The 12,063-nt window shown below is 41.9% G+C and overlaps 2 protein-coding genes and 1 long non-coding RNA gene across 23 annotated transcripts in view; 2 read left to right on the forward strand and 1 right to left on the reverse strand.

Annotated features, from left to right (window-relative positions):
- Nucleotides 1–12,063, reverse strand: part of shep (RNA binding motif single stranded interacting protein alan shepard) — a 166,484-nt gene that overhangs the window by 97,277 nt on the left and 57,144 nt on the right. The gene's annotated exons all lie outside the window — the stretch shown is intronic.
- LOC149269161 (uncharacterized) lies at nucleotides 2,529–4,752 on the forward strand. Its single transcript, XR_016269634.1, has 2 exons — nucleotides 2,529–3,521; nucleotides 3,577–4,752. It is a non-coding gene; the product is annotated as an uncharacterized LOC149269161 (long non-coding RNA).
- Nucleotides 6,367–8,460, forward strand: LOC108613231 (uncharacterized). The gene is made up of 2 exons (XM_018006543.2): nucleotides 6,367–6,573; nucleotides 6,645–8,460. Exons 1-2 carry the CDS (start codon nucleotides 6,500–6,502, stop codon nucleotides 8,377–8,379), a joined length of 1,809 nt encoding a protein of 602 aa, XP_017862032.1. The 5' UTR covers nucleotides 6,367–6,499; the 3' UTR covers nucleotides 8,380–8,460.

Below are 12,063 nucleotides of genomic sequence, written 5' to 3' on the forward strand. Positions count from 1 at the left end.
AAGAGGAGGAGGACGACTCGGATGCTGCGGTTGTCACAGCTCTTGCGGTTTTCCAGGTCAACTAAAAATACTTTTCGGTTTCTTGTTTTTCGCCCTGCATAATTTATAGTCAAAGCTCGACCTTTTTTCTTACATTCATTCTTGTATTTCTTGCTCTCTCTTATGCTTTTGCCGCGGTACGCCGCAACCGCCTTTGCGTCATTTTCACTTTTGTATTTAATTAAGAGTGCGTGCCGGCGTCTGCAGTTTGAGTTTTGAGTTAATGCCATAGCCACGCCTACACCAAGCACCACCCACACCCACCCACACCCGCACTCGCTGTAAAGCGAACAACCCAAGGCGGACAGCCTAGCACTTTAGTATCTGCCAGCAGCAGGCAGGTGGTGCGGTGGTGGGGCGGTGCTGCGTGAGAGTTTGCCAAAGTTATTAACTGCCACTAATTACACATTTCGCCTCGGCTACGCATTTATATTCCAAGATGGCAGTTACTTTTTCATTTCTGTATATATCGCTAGATCCAAATGTAAAACCAGAACATGAATCCTTCATAATGCTCCTTATTGCCGTTCTCGTTGCCATTGTTAGTGTTGTTGTTGTTGTTGTTGTTGCTGCTATGACTCTGCCATAAAAATGCTGGTAATTATTGCTACGGTTTTTATATATTTTTTTGTTCCTTCTGCAGCTCGCGACTCTTGTGGTGCTTGGCTCTTGTCTTAATTACAGTGGATTATAAATATTAAAAAACGGAAGTCGTTGCCAGTAATCAGACATTGGCTCGCCACTGGCAGACATTTTCGCTCCCTTACTGCGCTGTTCCTCTTCTTCATATTTTGTGGCAAAAAAAAAATTGAGAAATGGCTGCTTAATTAACTAAGGCGGAACAGTGCGGAATTGGTAAGTAATATGTGTCTGGTAGTGCTGCATGTAGCAGGATACAGGTAGACATTGAGAACGAGGGTGGGGGAAGAGCGAGAGAGAGGCAGCGAAATAGTAATGAACAGCGAGAGATGAAAAACTAAAAATAGAGAAGAGTGTTATGCTCCTCTTCAACCTTCTCCATTTGCTAACTATTAAATTATTTATTTTACTGAATTTTATTATAAAGCATGAAAAAATAAATAAATGAATTAATTGATAAAAATTCTAATTTATAATAATAATACTAATATATTTATGAATTTATTTTTTATTTTATTTATTTTTTCCAAAAAGGATAAGCTTAGAATTCATTTTCACATAATTTTCTAGAGTCGAAAAATTATATGAATAATTAAATTTGTGTACCCAGACATCAGCGTATTCTTTATTTTCTTTTTTTATTTTATTTTTTTTATTTTTAATACTTTTTTGTTACATATAATAATTTTTTTGTTTTTTTTTTTTTTTTTCCAAAACGTACTTTGTTTGATTGCAGAAAACAGAAAAGAAAAAAAACTTCACACAACCTACCCATAAACATGTTCGAAAATTTAATAACAGCAAAATGTGAATTTTTGATTGGGACAGCAGCTGGCGTCGAGTGACTTTCAAAAGGCGAGTCACGTCAAACAAAGCTACTTCACAATTTAGCAATATTTTTTAGTTAAAGTCATGGATATATGGCCAAATGTGCTGTATTTCATATATATATATATATATATATATATATATATATATATATATATATATATATATATATTACAAATATAACACAGCCCGCCCGGTCGCCTCCTACGCTGTTCGCCATATTTGAAACACTTACAACATTTTGCACATATGGCAGCGTCACGCTTACATCAAAATCTCATGTTGCCAAACACAATGCCGCCTCTCTAAAGCCCCGCCTACGGCCACCAAACACTCAACAGCAGCCGGCTCCCAATTGAGTGCTAGAAATTGTAAACCCTCACAGCCCACTCACTATAAAAAGTAACAAGCGCCAGGCGCACAATCACAAGAACTATAAAGCTAAAGTACAAAAAAAAAAAAAAATTAATAAATAAATAAATACAAAAAAAAAAAAAATAATAATAATAATAATAAATAAATAAAGACAAAAACAACGTAAATATAAATAGATGTACATTTATTTACAACAATAACCAGGTCTAGAATCAACAATATATTAAGGCAGAAAATAAATAAGGAAAAATATAAAGTGGAAGCAAAGCTGGACGTATACGTAATTTGAGCTGGCAATAGACATGCTATTCTCTGGAGAAACTCAAGCAGCTGCCCGATTGAAAATAAAAATAATTTGATGATAATGGAAGCTGAAGCGCGCTTTGGCTAAGGGCAGCTGGCAAAAAGCGCAGCAGCTGCAGCAGCAGCAATAGCAATGCCACTTCAGGTATGGCTTTAAGTACTGTGCTGACTTGTGTCCTGCAACGAGCAGCCAGGACATGACAGGCTGCGGCCACCAACAACAACAACAACAACAACAACAGCAGCAACTTGTGAACTCAACTTTGACATTTCTGCATGTAACTCAAACAGTCGCTGTCCCACTTCAAATGCCTAACAAAAGAATATGACTATGTGTGAGTGTGACTGTGTATGTGTGTGTGCGTGTGTGTGTGGGCGTGTCCAACTTCCATACAACTTGTTTGCCGCAAAATGATTTATGACAATGCGTTGAAAGTTTTCAAAGTGTGTAGCTGCCAGTGCTGTGAGCTAGCTGTCAATGCCAGCCACACCCATCACACCACACACACACATACACACACACTCCAGCCTTGACAGCGTCTATTAAAGACAGCGACAGCTGCTCACATATTTATCAGATTTTCAATTTTCAAGCATTGTTTAAAGTGCGCAAAGTACCAGAGCCTGTGAAAATAAGTTGACGGGCAAAAACGACGTCGCACATGTCCTGCCAAAAACAGGACAACAGCTGCCGTAGCAGCAGCAGCAGCGACAGCAGCGTCTGCAACATCCTTAGGCCACTTACACGTACTCAAGAATTGGCAATCTTCGGCTGTGGCTGTGGCTGCGGCTGCGGCTGCCTCACACTTTACACATTATTCAAGATGCAAGCGGCGTCTGCTCCACAGGATATGCGCTTGAGTGCGTGTGTGTGGGAGTGTGTGTGTGGGGGGCGTGGCCTGTGCACGTCTCTCATATATGAGGCATGCCACTGCACGTTGGCGTTAATGTCCGCAAATGTTACCTGGCTGTCACAAGAGCCAGAACCACAGGGCTCTCCCCCCACGTGCTGCTCCTGCTGCGTGTGTGCAGCATGTATGTGTATGTGTGTGTGTGTGGAAACAGGTACGTCCTGGCACACTCGCACCACACACCAGACCACATCCATTGTCGTATTTGTCTTATGAACTGTCAAACTGACATTCATTGACGCTTGACATGTAATAAACGAAACGAAACAAAACGCAATGCAACGAACACAAAATGAAACGCAATAAAATGGAAATGCAACGGCAACTGAGCTGGAGGGAGAGAGAGGGAGAGCATGAGAGAGAGAGGGAGTGAGTGTGGGTGTTTGGCCTGCTTGCTGTTAATATGATATTTCCCCACGATTTTACGTAAATATGCATAAATAATTGTGTTTATTTTATGAGGAAAGGGAAATGTTAATAGCATTTCAGCTGCAGCATAAAACCAAATAATACTCGAGTTAAACAGAAAAGAGGAAGAAAACGAGCCGAAATTGAAATACTCTATAAAATGTGAAATATTTGTAAAGAGTCTATGGAGAGAGATGTTGAGATGTTGAAATTCTGAGATGTTTGAAAGGTTTGAATATTGAACTGAAAATAAATTGATACATATATATTTTATCTTACATATACACAACTATATATACATATAATGAAAAGAATGTATATTTAATCTATAATCAATATTATACAAAAGAAAATTGTACTTTGGCATCTTTTGAACTGTCCAGAGAAATGGCAAACAAGCTCAGGTGTAGCGGCTGTAGCAGGTGCAGCAGGTGCGGCAGTTGTTGCCAGCACACGGCACACGGCACAGTCCGAGTTGAAGTCGATGGGAGAATCGAGAGTCGTAGCTGACTTTTACACAATGCAAACATAATGAGTTCGGGGAAATGCAAATAATTCGCAATGGAAATCATTATTGAGCACTGAACCGAACAGGGAGGTAGGCAGACTGGCAGACAGGCGAGCAGGAGGCGGAGAAGGGGCTGGGCTACCGCAGTGCAGCCAGGCAGGCAGGCAGGTTGGTTGCTTGCTTGTTGGGTCTTAGAGCTTGGTTTGGCAGGCAACATTCGTGAAAATTCATGGGCAAAGACCTAAATGGAAGTGCACTCTTGTTGCAGTCAACGAAAAAAAAAATAAAATAAATAAAAAAATAAAAGAATAAAATAAAAGTTCACTCACTTGGGAATTGCCCAGCGAGAAATGTGAAGAAAATGGTAAAACTCTGATGGCAGTGGCCAGTACAGCACTTGAAGCAGTTGGTGGTTACACACTAAGAAATCACACACACACACACACACACACATATATACTGTGAGACAGACAGACAGCGCCTTGTCGTGGGCGATAATCGTTAAGCGATTTCATTTCATTTCATTTCGCTTCGTGTTGCTGCCGCTGTTAAATGAAGTGTTTTAAATTTACGATTTTGTGTAAATTTATTGCTGAATGCGAAGGAAGGAAACGACTGGTCGAGTGGCCTAAGCAAATGGCCAGAAAAACAGCTAGACCAGCAGCAAATAAATTGAATAAAACGAACTCAAGAAAAAAAAAAAAAAAAAAAAAAAAAAATAGAACAAAAAAGAAAATAAAATACCAAAAAAATTCTAGAAAAAAACAAAAACGGAAGCTATACAAAAAAACAAAAAAAAAAGTCGAAAACGGCTTTGATGGCAGCTCGGGGAATCAATCTGCACATGTGACTGAAGTATCTCGTATCGCGGCTGATTGGATGACACGAAATAAAAACCTCACACACACACACCCACACACATTCTCACAGGAAATTGTTAATAGCAATGGCTGACTGCACGCTGCAGCCCTCCGCCCCGTCCTTCACCTGCCTGGCTGCTGCTATACACTCACCGACTAAGCCAATTACGTGGCTGCCAGCCAAAAACAAAAGGACAATAAAGTGCCAGCTCGTAAATGAAGGGAAGTCAGCTCAGCAGCTCAGTAGCTCAGTGGCTCTGCTGCCGTTGTTGGCTGCAAAGCAGCTTAGCTAAGCACTGTTGCTAGCCATTGACAGCACGTTACGTATACGCAGCGTGCTCGCTTCGTTTTCAATAAACCGCAAAAATAAGCAAAGTACCAACAAAATCTTTTGCATATCTCTGTGCGCAGCTGAAGTGGCAACAGCAGCAGGAGGGGCAGGAGCAGTGGGAGCAGCAGCCAACAATAAGGAGCAGCCACAACGGCACTTGATGAGCTTTCCAATTACATTTAACTGTTGTCTCGTGTTATCTGGCCTGGCTGTTAACTGTTAGTTGCCACTGTGCTCCACTGTTGCGCTAAGAAATTAACTTTGCTCAGTCGTAAAACTGAAAGCACACACAATTCTTCTCACCAGACACACGCTCACTCGCTCACTCTCCCAATCTCCATCATTCTCTGTCCCCTCTCATTCTCTCCTTCTCTGAAAAATTATCATAAGTTCGCTATACGTATGCGGTAAATGAAATTTTGGTTGTGATTCAGCGCAATTTGTGTAATGAAAACAAGTGCCAGCAGTTGCGGGCGAGGGCGAAGGCGAAGGGGCGAGCTGTAGTATCAAATATATGACGGGCTCACAGGCATTCAAATAGGTATGCACAGGTGCTTATTTTTGGCGTACAGCTGCAGGTGGCACAAATGGCTGACGAATCATTCCAAAGGGAATGTAAGCTCAATTTTGTCAGACGTTTTAGGCGCAATTAATTAACTGTTGTTGAACTAATTAATTTTTTTTTTTTTTTTAAATAGAAATGGGAAATTAATGTCTGCAACTTTCTTATTAAATTTGTAATATAATAAAAGAAATATATGTGAATATAAAAAACCAAAATTATGCACTAACTTTTCGATATATCTTTAATAATTTCCTGACAAATTTTGGCTTAGCTCTAGAACTTATTAGTTTCAGATTAATAAATTCGGCATTAATAATAAATTCCAAGTAAAACTAGATTCAATTGCTACTGAACGGTAGGATAAAATTTTTAAAAACTATTTTAGAAAAATTTTGCATTAAAATAAATAATAATAATAAAATAAAATAATAATAATAATAGTAAAAATTTTAAAAATATAATAATAATAATAATAAATTAATAATATTAATTTAAGAAAAAAATAAAATTAATAAGAATAATAAATTAAAAAAAAATTTAATAATAATACCATCACTACTTTTCACTCCAGAATTCCATCAGCTAGGCCTTTACCTACAAATCTTTTTGAATTACTCTACATTTTTCATTTACACTCATTTAGTTCTCACACAAGCTGCTGATGATGCTAAAAATTTGTTGATGTTTTCTAATTGGCGAAAAGCATAAAATTTTCAAAGTTAAGTCTACGAAATGAGCAGTAAAAAGCGAATGAAGGGAGGCGACTGCTGCTGCCCCCCGCCGAAGCCCATACGCTGTGAGCCGACGTGAGCAAAGACTGGAGGAGCCACTCCATTTTCTATCGAGTCTCATGTACAATCTCTTTGTCTGCTTTCAGGTTCTCGAGATCAGTGCGTTACTATGAACGGGATCCGTGCTGCCATGAGCATTGTCGCATTTACGGCATACACGATGAGCCCTATGTGCGACCCTTCGATCCTAAGGAGTGCAAGGCTCTGAATCGTGAGTTTCATGACAAGTCCTTGGGCTCTCCATTGGGCATCGTATACGGGCTGGTGCCTACAAAGTCCGGCGTACCGAATGCGGAATCAATACGATACGCTGGCATTCTGAAAGCATTTACGGCCACATACTTTACCAGGCGCAACGAGTGGACACCGGAACTGATCGATCAGGTCGTGGCCGAGGGCCAGGTGCTGTTCAGCGACTCGGAGGGCATGGAGGAGCCCAACGCCAATCGGTATCCAGAGGTCTATGACAACAACGAGCAGATGGTCACAAGGCACTTCAAAATTAATGAGATTGAGTTTGCTGTCGAGCTGGATGCACCCTTCGAGGTGTACGGCCTCAAGAGTAAAATCAAAAATATCCGACGTATTCTATCCACATTCTATAAGAAGCACAAAATCGGCATCTTCTTGTCGGGCACTACATATTTGCTGATATGGAAGGATGCGGGCGTGTGGTTGGTGCTCGATCTGAATGGACGTGACAAGGATACGCTGAAACAAAACCAGGACGGCGGCTTTCCAATTATACTGGCCATGCGCTCCATTGACAATGTCCTGCATCTAATTCGCGAGGAGTGCAATCTGGATAGATCGGCCAAGTTCACGCTGCGCGACATGCTGGTGGTGCGCCTGGTGACGCCCGGGCCGCAGGGACGCAGCCAGGAGCGTGAGTTCGGGCCACGGATGAGCGAGTTCGATGTGATTGCCTCCGACTATGGCTATCTGAAGTCGAATCTGCACTTGACTCTAAACCCAAAGGATGCGCTGCGCAATCGCAGCGCCCTGCCCGTGGCTGTGGCCACGGCGTTGGCCTCCAAGATCGATCATCCGGCCACGTGGGACATGAAGAACTATGATAAAGTGCTCTGCTATGGCGTCAACATGTGCAAGAACTGCTGGGAGCCCTGCACGGATATCAATCAGCCAATGGACCTGGACACGTTCCCGCGCCAAGTGCGCATGGGCCAATTCGTGGCCGAGGTGATGCTCACCCCGAACGTGTACGAGGGCTGGTGGAAATGTGTGCCGATGTACAAGTACAACGACTTCCATTTGATGCTGGAGAAGGCAATTGAGGAGAACGATTACCTCATCTTCCAGATCAACAATCAGATGTATTCGCTGTGGAAGAAGGGCGACTTCATCTATCTAATGGATCCCTATCGCCATCACATTGTCGGCCGCATACTCGAGGAGGGCGACGATCCGAAGAGTGCCTCGGTGCGCATGTTTGGCAACATCGATCGCCTGCTGAGCGTCTTCCACCAGATACTGCTCGAATCGAATCGTTCGGCCATCTTTCACATACACACGCTGCGTATACGCAATATCACCGAATGCCCACCGGGCACGGCGCCCATGCTGTTGCCACCCGACCAGGATGTGGAGGTGGCTTCGCTTAATGAGACCATACGCTTCGATGAGAACTACGACAAGTGCATGGAGGATCTGGCCGCAATCAGTGATTACGAGGAGGACTTGGCCTCCGAAATCGAGCCCATCGAGGAGGTCAGCTCATCCGAGGAGATGGTCGAGGAGGAAGAAGGCGGCGAAGCGGGCCCCGGCGAAGGCGGCGAAGACGATGACGAGCCCGACGAATAACCGTGAACTGTCTCCAGTCTATTTATACATTTTCATGTTTGGTTGATTAAATTCAAGTTTCGTCTTTTTAGAAATGTACAAGGCTGTATTTACTTTAACTATAATTATTGCGAATAGCTGATGCAGCTGCTGCATTGCATAATGCAACTATCCAATTGATAGTTCGATTACGTATTTCATTAGATGGTAATTTGTTCGGTTTCGCTGTCCGTTTATATGCCAAAGGCCACAAATATTCATGCCTCATGCGTTTTTTTTTTTTTTTTTTTTTTTTTAAAAGCGGAAAGTTATCACAGTTGTTCACAAGAAGTCCCCCCTTCCCCTGCGCACACTCAACCAGTTTTTTTTTCTCCCTCTCTGTTAACAAGCAGTGAAGGCAAGAGAAAAAAAAGAAAAAACACCAAAGCCATTTTGAATTAAATGTCACGTTGTCGTGTAAGTTCGCTTGTTCAGCATCAAGTGAAGGCGACTAAAATAGTACCACGCTCCTTGACGGAAGACCCTATCATATGGCCACCTAACAGCGCTACCAAGTGGGCGTGCCATGGGAGGCGGTGGCTGCTGAGGGTGTGCATAAGTGTTCTTGCAGACTCAAGTCCACGCCTTGTTCGTGTATGTCATTAAAAAGGAACAGAAAAAAAATAAAAAAACAGCGAATAGGAAAAGAAAGAAAGAATCGTTTGTTAGTTGATGCTGCCTGGAGGCTGGCTGTCTGGCTGGGGCCTGGCAAGTGCAGTTGCAGGTGCCACAGCAGCCACTCCACGCACACACACACACACGCATACTCACACTGATACACACATCAGTCAGTCAGTCAGTCACTTAGATGGGACATCTTCTACAGCCTTCACCTGGGCAAGTTATACGCCTCGTTGGCAGCATTGTTGTTGCTGTTGCTGCTGCTGCTGCTGCTGCTGGTCGCTTGCATTTTCCACAGCCCGCACAACAATAACAAGCATGCGCTGCCACGTCCATACGCTGTGCGAGTACCTTCAATGGCAACGTTTTGAATTCACAAGTGACATTTTACAAAAGTCGACAGCGCGAAATTAATGGAAATTTAAAAATTGCATTTTTCGACATCAACAAATGCGACTGTAAGACTCCGTGTATGTGTGTGTGTGGCTGTGTGTGCGTGTGACTGTGGCAAGTGTAAGCTCTGACAATGTGGTCTTGTCGGCGGTGCGCTGGCTTCACCTGCCATGGCCTGCATAAGATAATAGAGACGACAACTTGGGAGCTGCTAAAGACATGACACCGAACACGTCTGACGCGACACGATTTAAAAAGGTTTTTTCTCTTTCCAATTATTGTTGTTGATTATTTTTACATTTCACGGTTGTTAAAAAGTTAGGTTTACAGTTGAATAGCAATAATGAACAGTAGGAAATATTTAAATTTAAATTCAGGATTATTTTTCATTATTTTTTATAATGAGCAAAGATTTGTCTAATTGAAATTACATTACAACAAACTCATCAAATATTAACTTTAGCTGTCTTCTGATTTAATAGCTGAGGTTTTGCTAGGTTCTACTAACTCTAAAAGTCATAATTATAATTATTATCTTGAGTCTTGATCCTTATTATAATGTTTATAAATTACATAGTTACCATGATCATCTTTAAGTCGATGTTGACTTTTTTGTTTGTATAAAGATTCATTTAAATCATAATCATAATGAACATCATTAATAATTTTTTGAATAATAATAATGAGTACTTTCAACAAAATCATCAAATTAAATTTGGAATCTATTTACATTTATATGGTATATATTTATCATATAAAATATAATAAAATTAAATTAAAAAAATAAAATAAAATTTAAAATAAAATATATGAAGCTTATTAAATATTTACCCATTAGCAAAGAAGAGCCTGGCACTGCTGCTCGACTGAGTAAGTGAAGGTCAGCTATACGACTAAATGAGCTCGGCTGCAGTGTCGTCGTTTTATAGGCGAACAGAATTAGGTTGCTCTAAATGGAGAGCAGCCTTTGATGCTCACTCGATCAGAAAGTGCTAGTGTATTGGAGCCACTTAGGCCTAGCAAGGTGTTATAGAAAAGAGAGAAACACCGACGAACACTAAGACATCTCTATATGCAGAGAGCTTATGCTGAGCTGATCAGGTATATAAGACATATACAAATTGAACTCATAGAGCATGCAGAGTTTCCATTTCCAACAACATTCATACTTGCATACAATTCACTCGTTTCATTCAGCCAACGTCCAGTTCGCTTTGCATTAAAGCTTTTAAGCCCGGTTAATTGTCGTATCGCTTACCCATAGCATAAAACATCGTTTCAACTTACCTGCAATGAAACCAGAAAAAAGGAAAACAGAAATGAGAAAAGAGTTGTAGTTAATAGCGTTAAAAGTCAAAAGAAAATAAATAAACAAAATATGCAGCGAAAAATCAAAGAAATTTTCCCATAAACGCTTAAACCGAGCAATCCAAATTCCATTATGCACTTTTAAACATGTGTGTGTGTGTGCGTGTGTATGTATAAATTATTTGGTGTTTGCGCAATGCAAAGTACACAATTAAAATTTAATCAAAAAGCACATTGAAAAATAAAGCGAAATGAAAGGAATTCCGAGCGTGTTTGCTGCGCTCTAGCCACGCGCTCTGCGCTCTGCGTTCAGCGTTATTAATTTTTAATTTTTGTGTAAATATCGTCATGGTGGCAAAGTGTTGGAGCAATTAATTTGTAGTTTTTAAGTATTAAATGCATATTTCTGGGCCACGCCCACGCGCTGTCAGGCGGCATACAGCGGCAGACCACTGTGCGGTAATTACAGTGGGGCCAGAGGACGAGAATGTCAATTTGATTGGTTTGGTTTGGTTTGGTTAGTGCTATGGATTGCATGACAAGGCTAGCCCGGACAGCCCAGCCGGCCGGCGTCACATGTCAACAGCAACATCGTAAATGAAACGTAGTAGAAAAAGCAGCAGACCGAGCCACGGTCGAGCCAAACAAAAGGACATGGGACACTGGTCACTGCACCTGCTACACAAAACAAACACACACATGTATGTACGTACACACACATACGCACACACACACACAGAGTCAGAGATAGGCAGACAATGATAGCGGGTGAGTACTGTAGAGCGGGCGTTGTTTCTGAATTTGTAGTTGGCGCAATTTTCGTGCTAAGTGCACATGATAAATTAATGATTGACGGGGTGAGCCGGGTGAGGGCGAGGGCGAGGGCGCTTGTGGGGCGCCTGGGGGCGTGGGCGTATGACAAAGTGATTAATTGTCAGCCAACGTTGCTGCCCGCTGCCACACATATTCCTGCATTCGAGCCGATATCGCCCTACCGCCTGCCACATATGAGTAATGGCCAGTTTTGAGTGGCTAACTAGCTCGACTCTGCCGACTCTGCCGACTCTGCACAGGCCCATGGAGCGCGCCATGGAACTTGAGTTGCCATGTTAATAAAACAAACGACAAGCGAAGCGATGCCAGCCAAAGCCAGCTACCCCAACACACACCATCTCTTTCTCTCTCTCTCCCTCTCTCTCCATCGCTCTCTTTCTCGCTCTGGCTGCCCGCACAACTGCCAAAGCAGCTCAAAGTCAAATTAGTGCACTTGGGCGTAAAATATGAACTTTTGACTAATTGATTGAGCGGCTTACGCCCCACACACACACACATATACACACAGCG

Source organism: Drosophila arizonae, chromosome 4 (genome assembly GCF_054131065.1).
Source record: "Drosophila arizonae isolate 15081-1271.41 chromosome 4, UAZ_ARI_1.0, whole genome shotgun sequence".
Lineage (NCBI taxonomy): Eukaryota > Metazoa > Arthropoda > Insecta > Diptera > Drosophilidae > Drosophila > Drosophila arizonae.

Coding starts and splice junctions, on each gene's coding strand:
- LOC108613231 (XM_018006543.2), top strand. CDS start 6,500: ATGAGCAGTAAAAAGCGAATGAAGGGAGGCGACTGCTGCTGCCCCCCG. Junction 6,574..6,644: donor CCCATACGCTGTGAGCCGAC/GTGAGCAAAGAC, acceptor GTCTGCTTTCAG/GTTCTCGAGATCAGTGCGTT.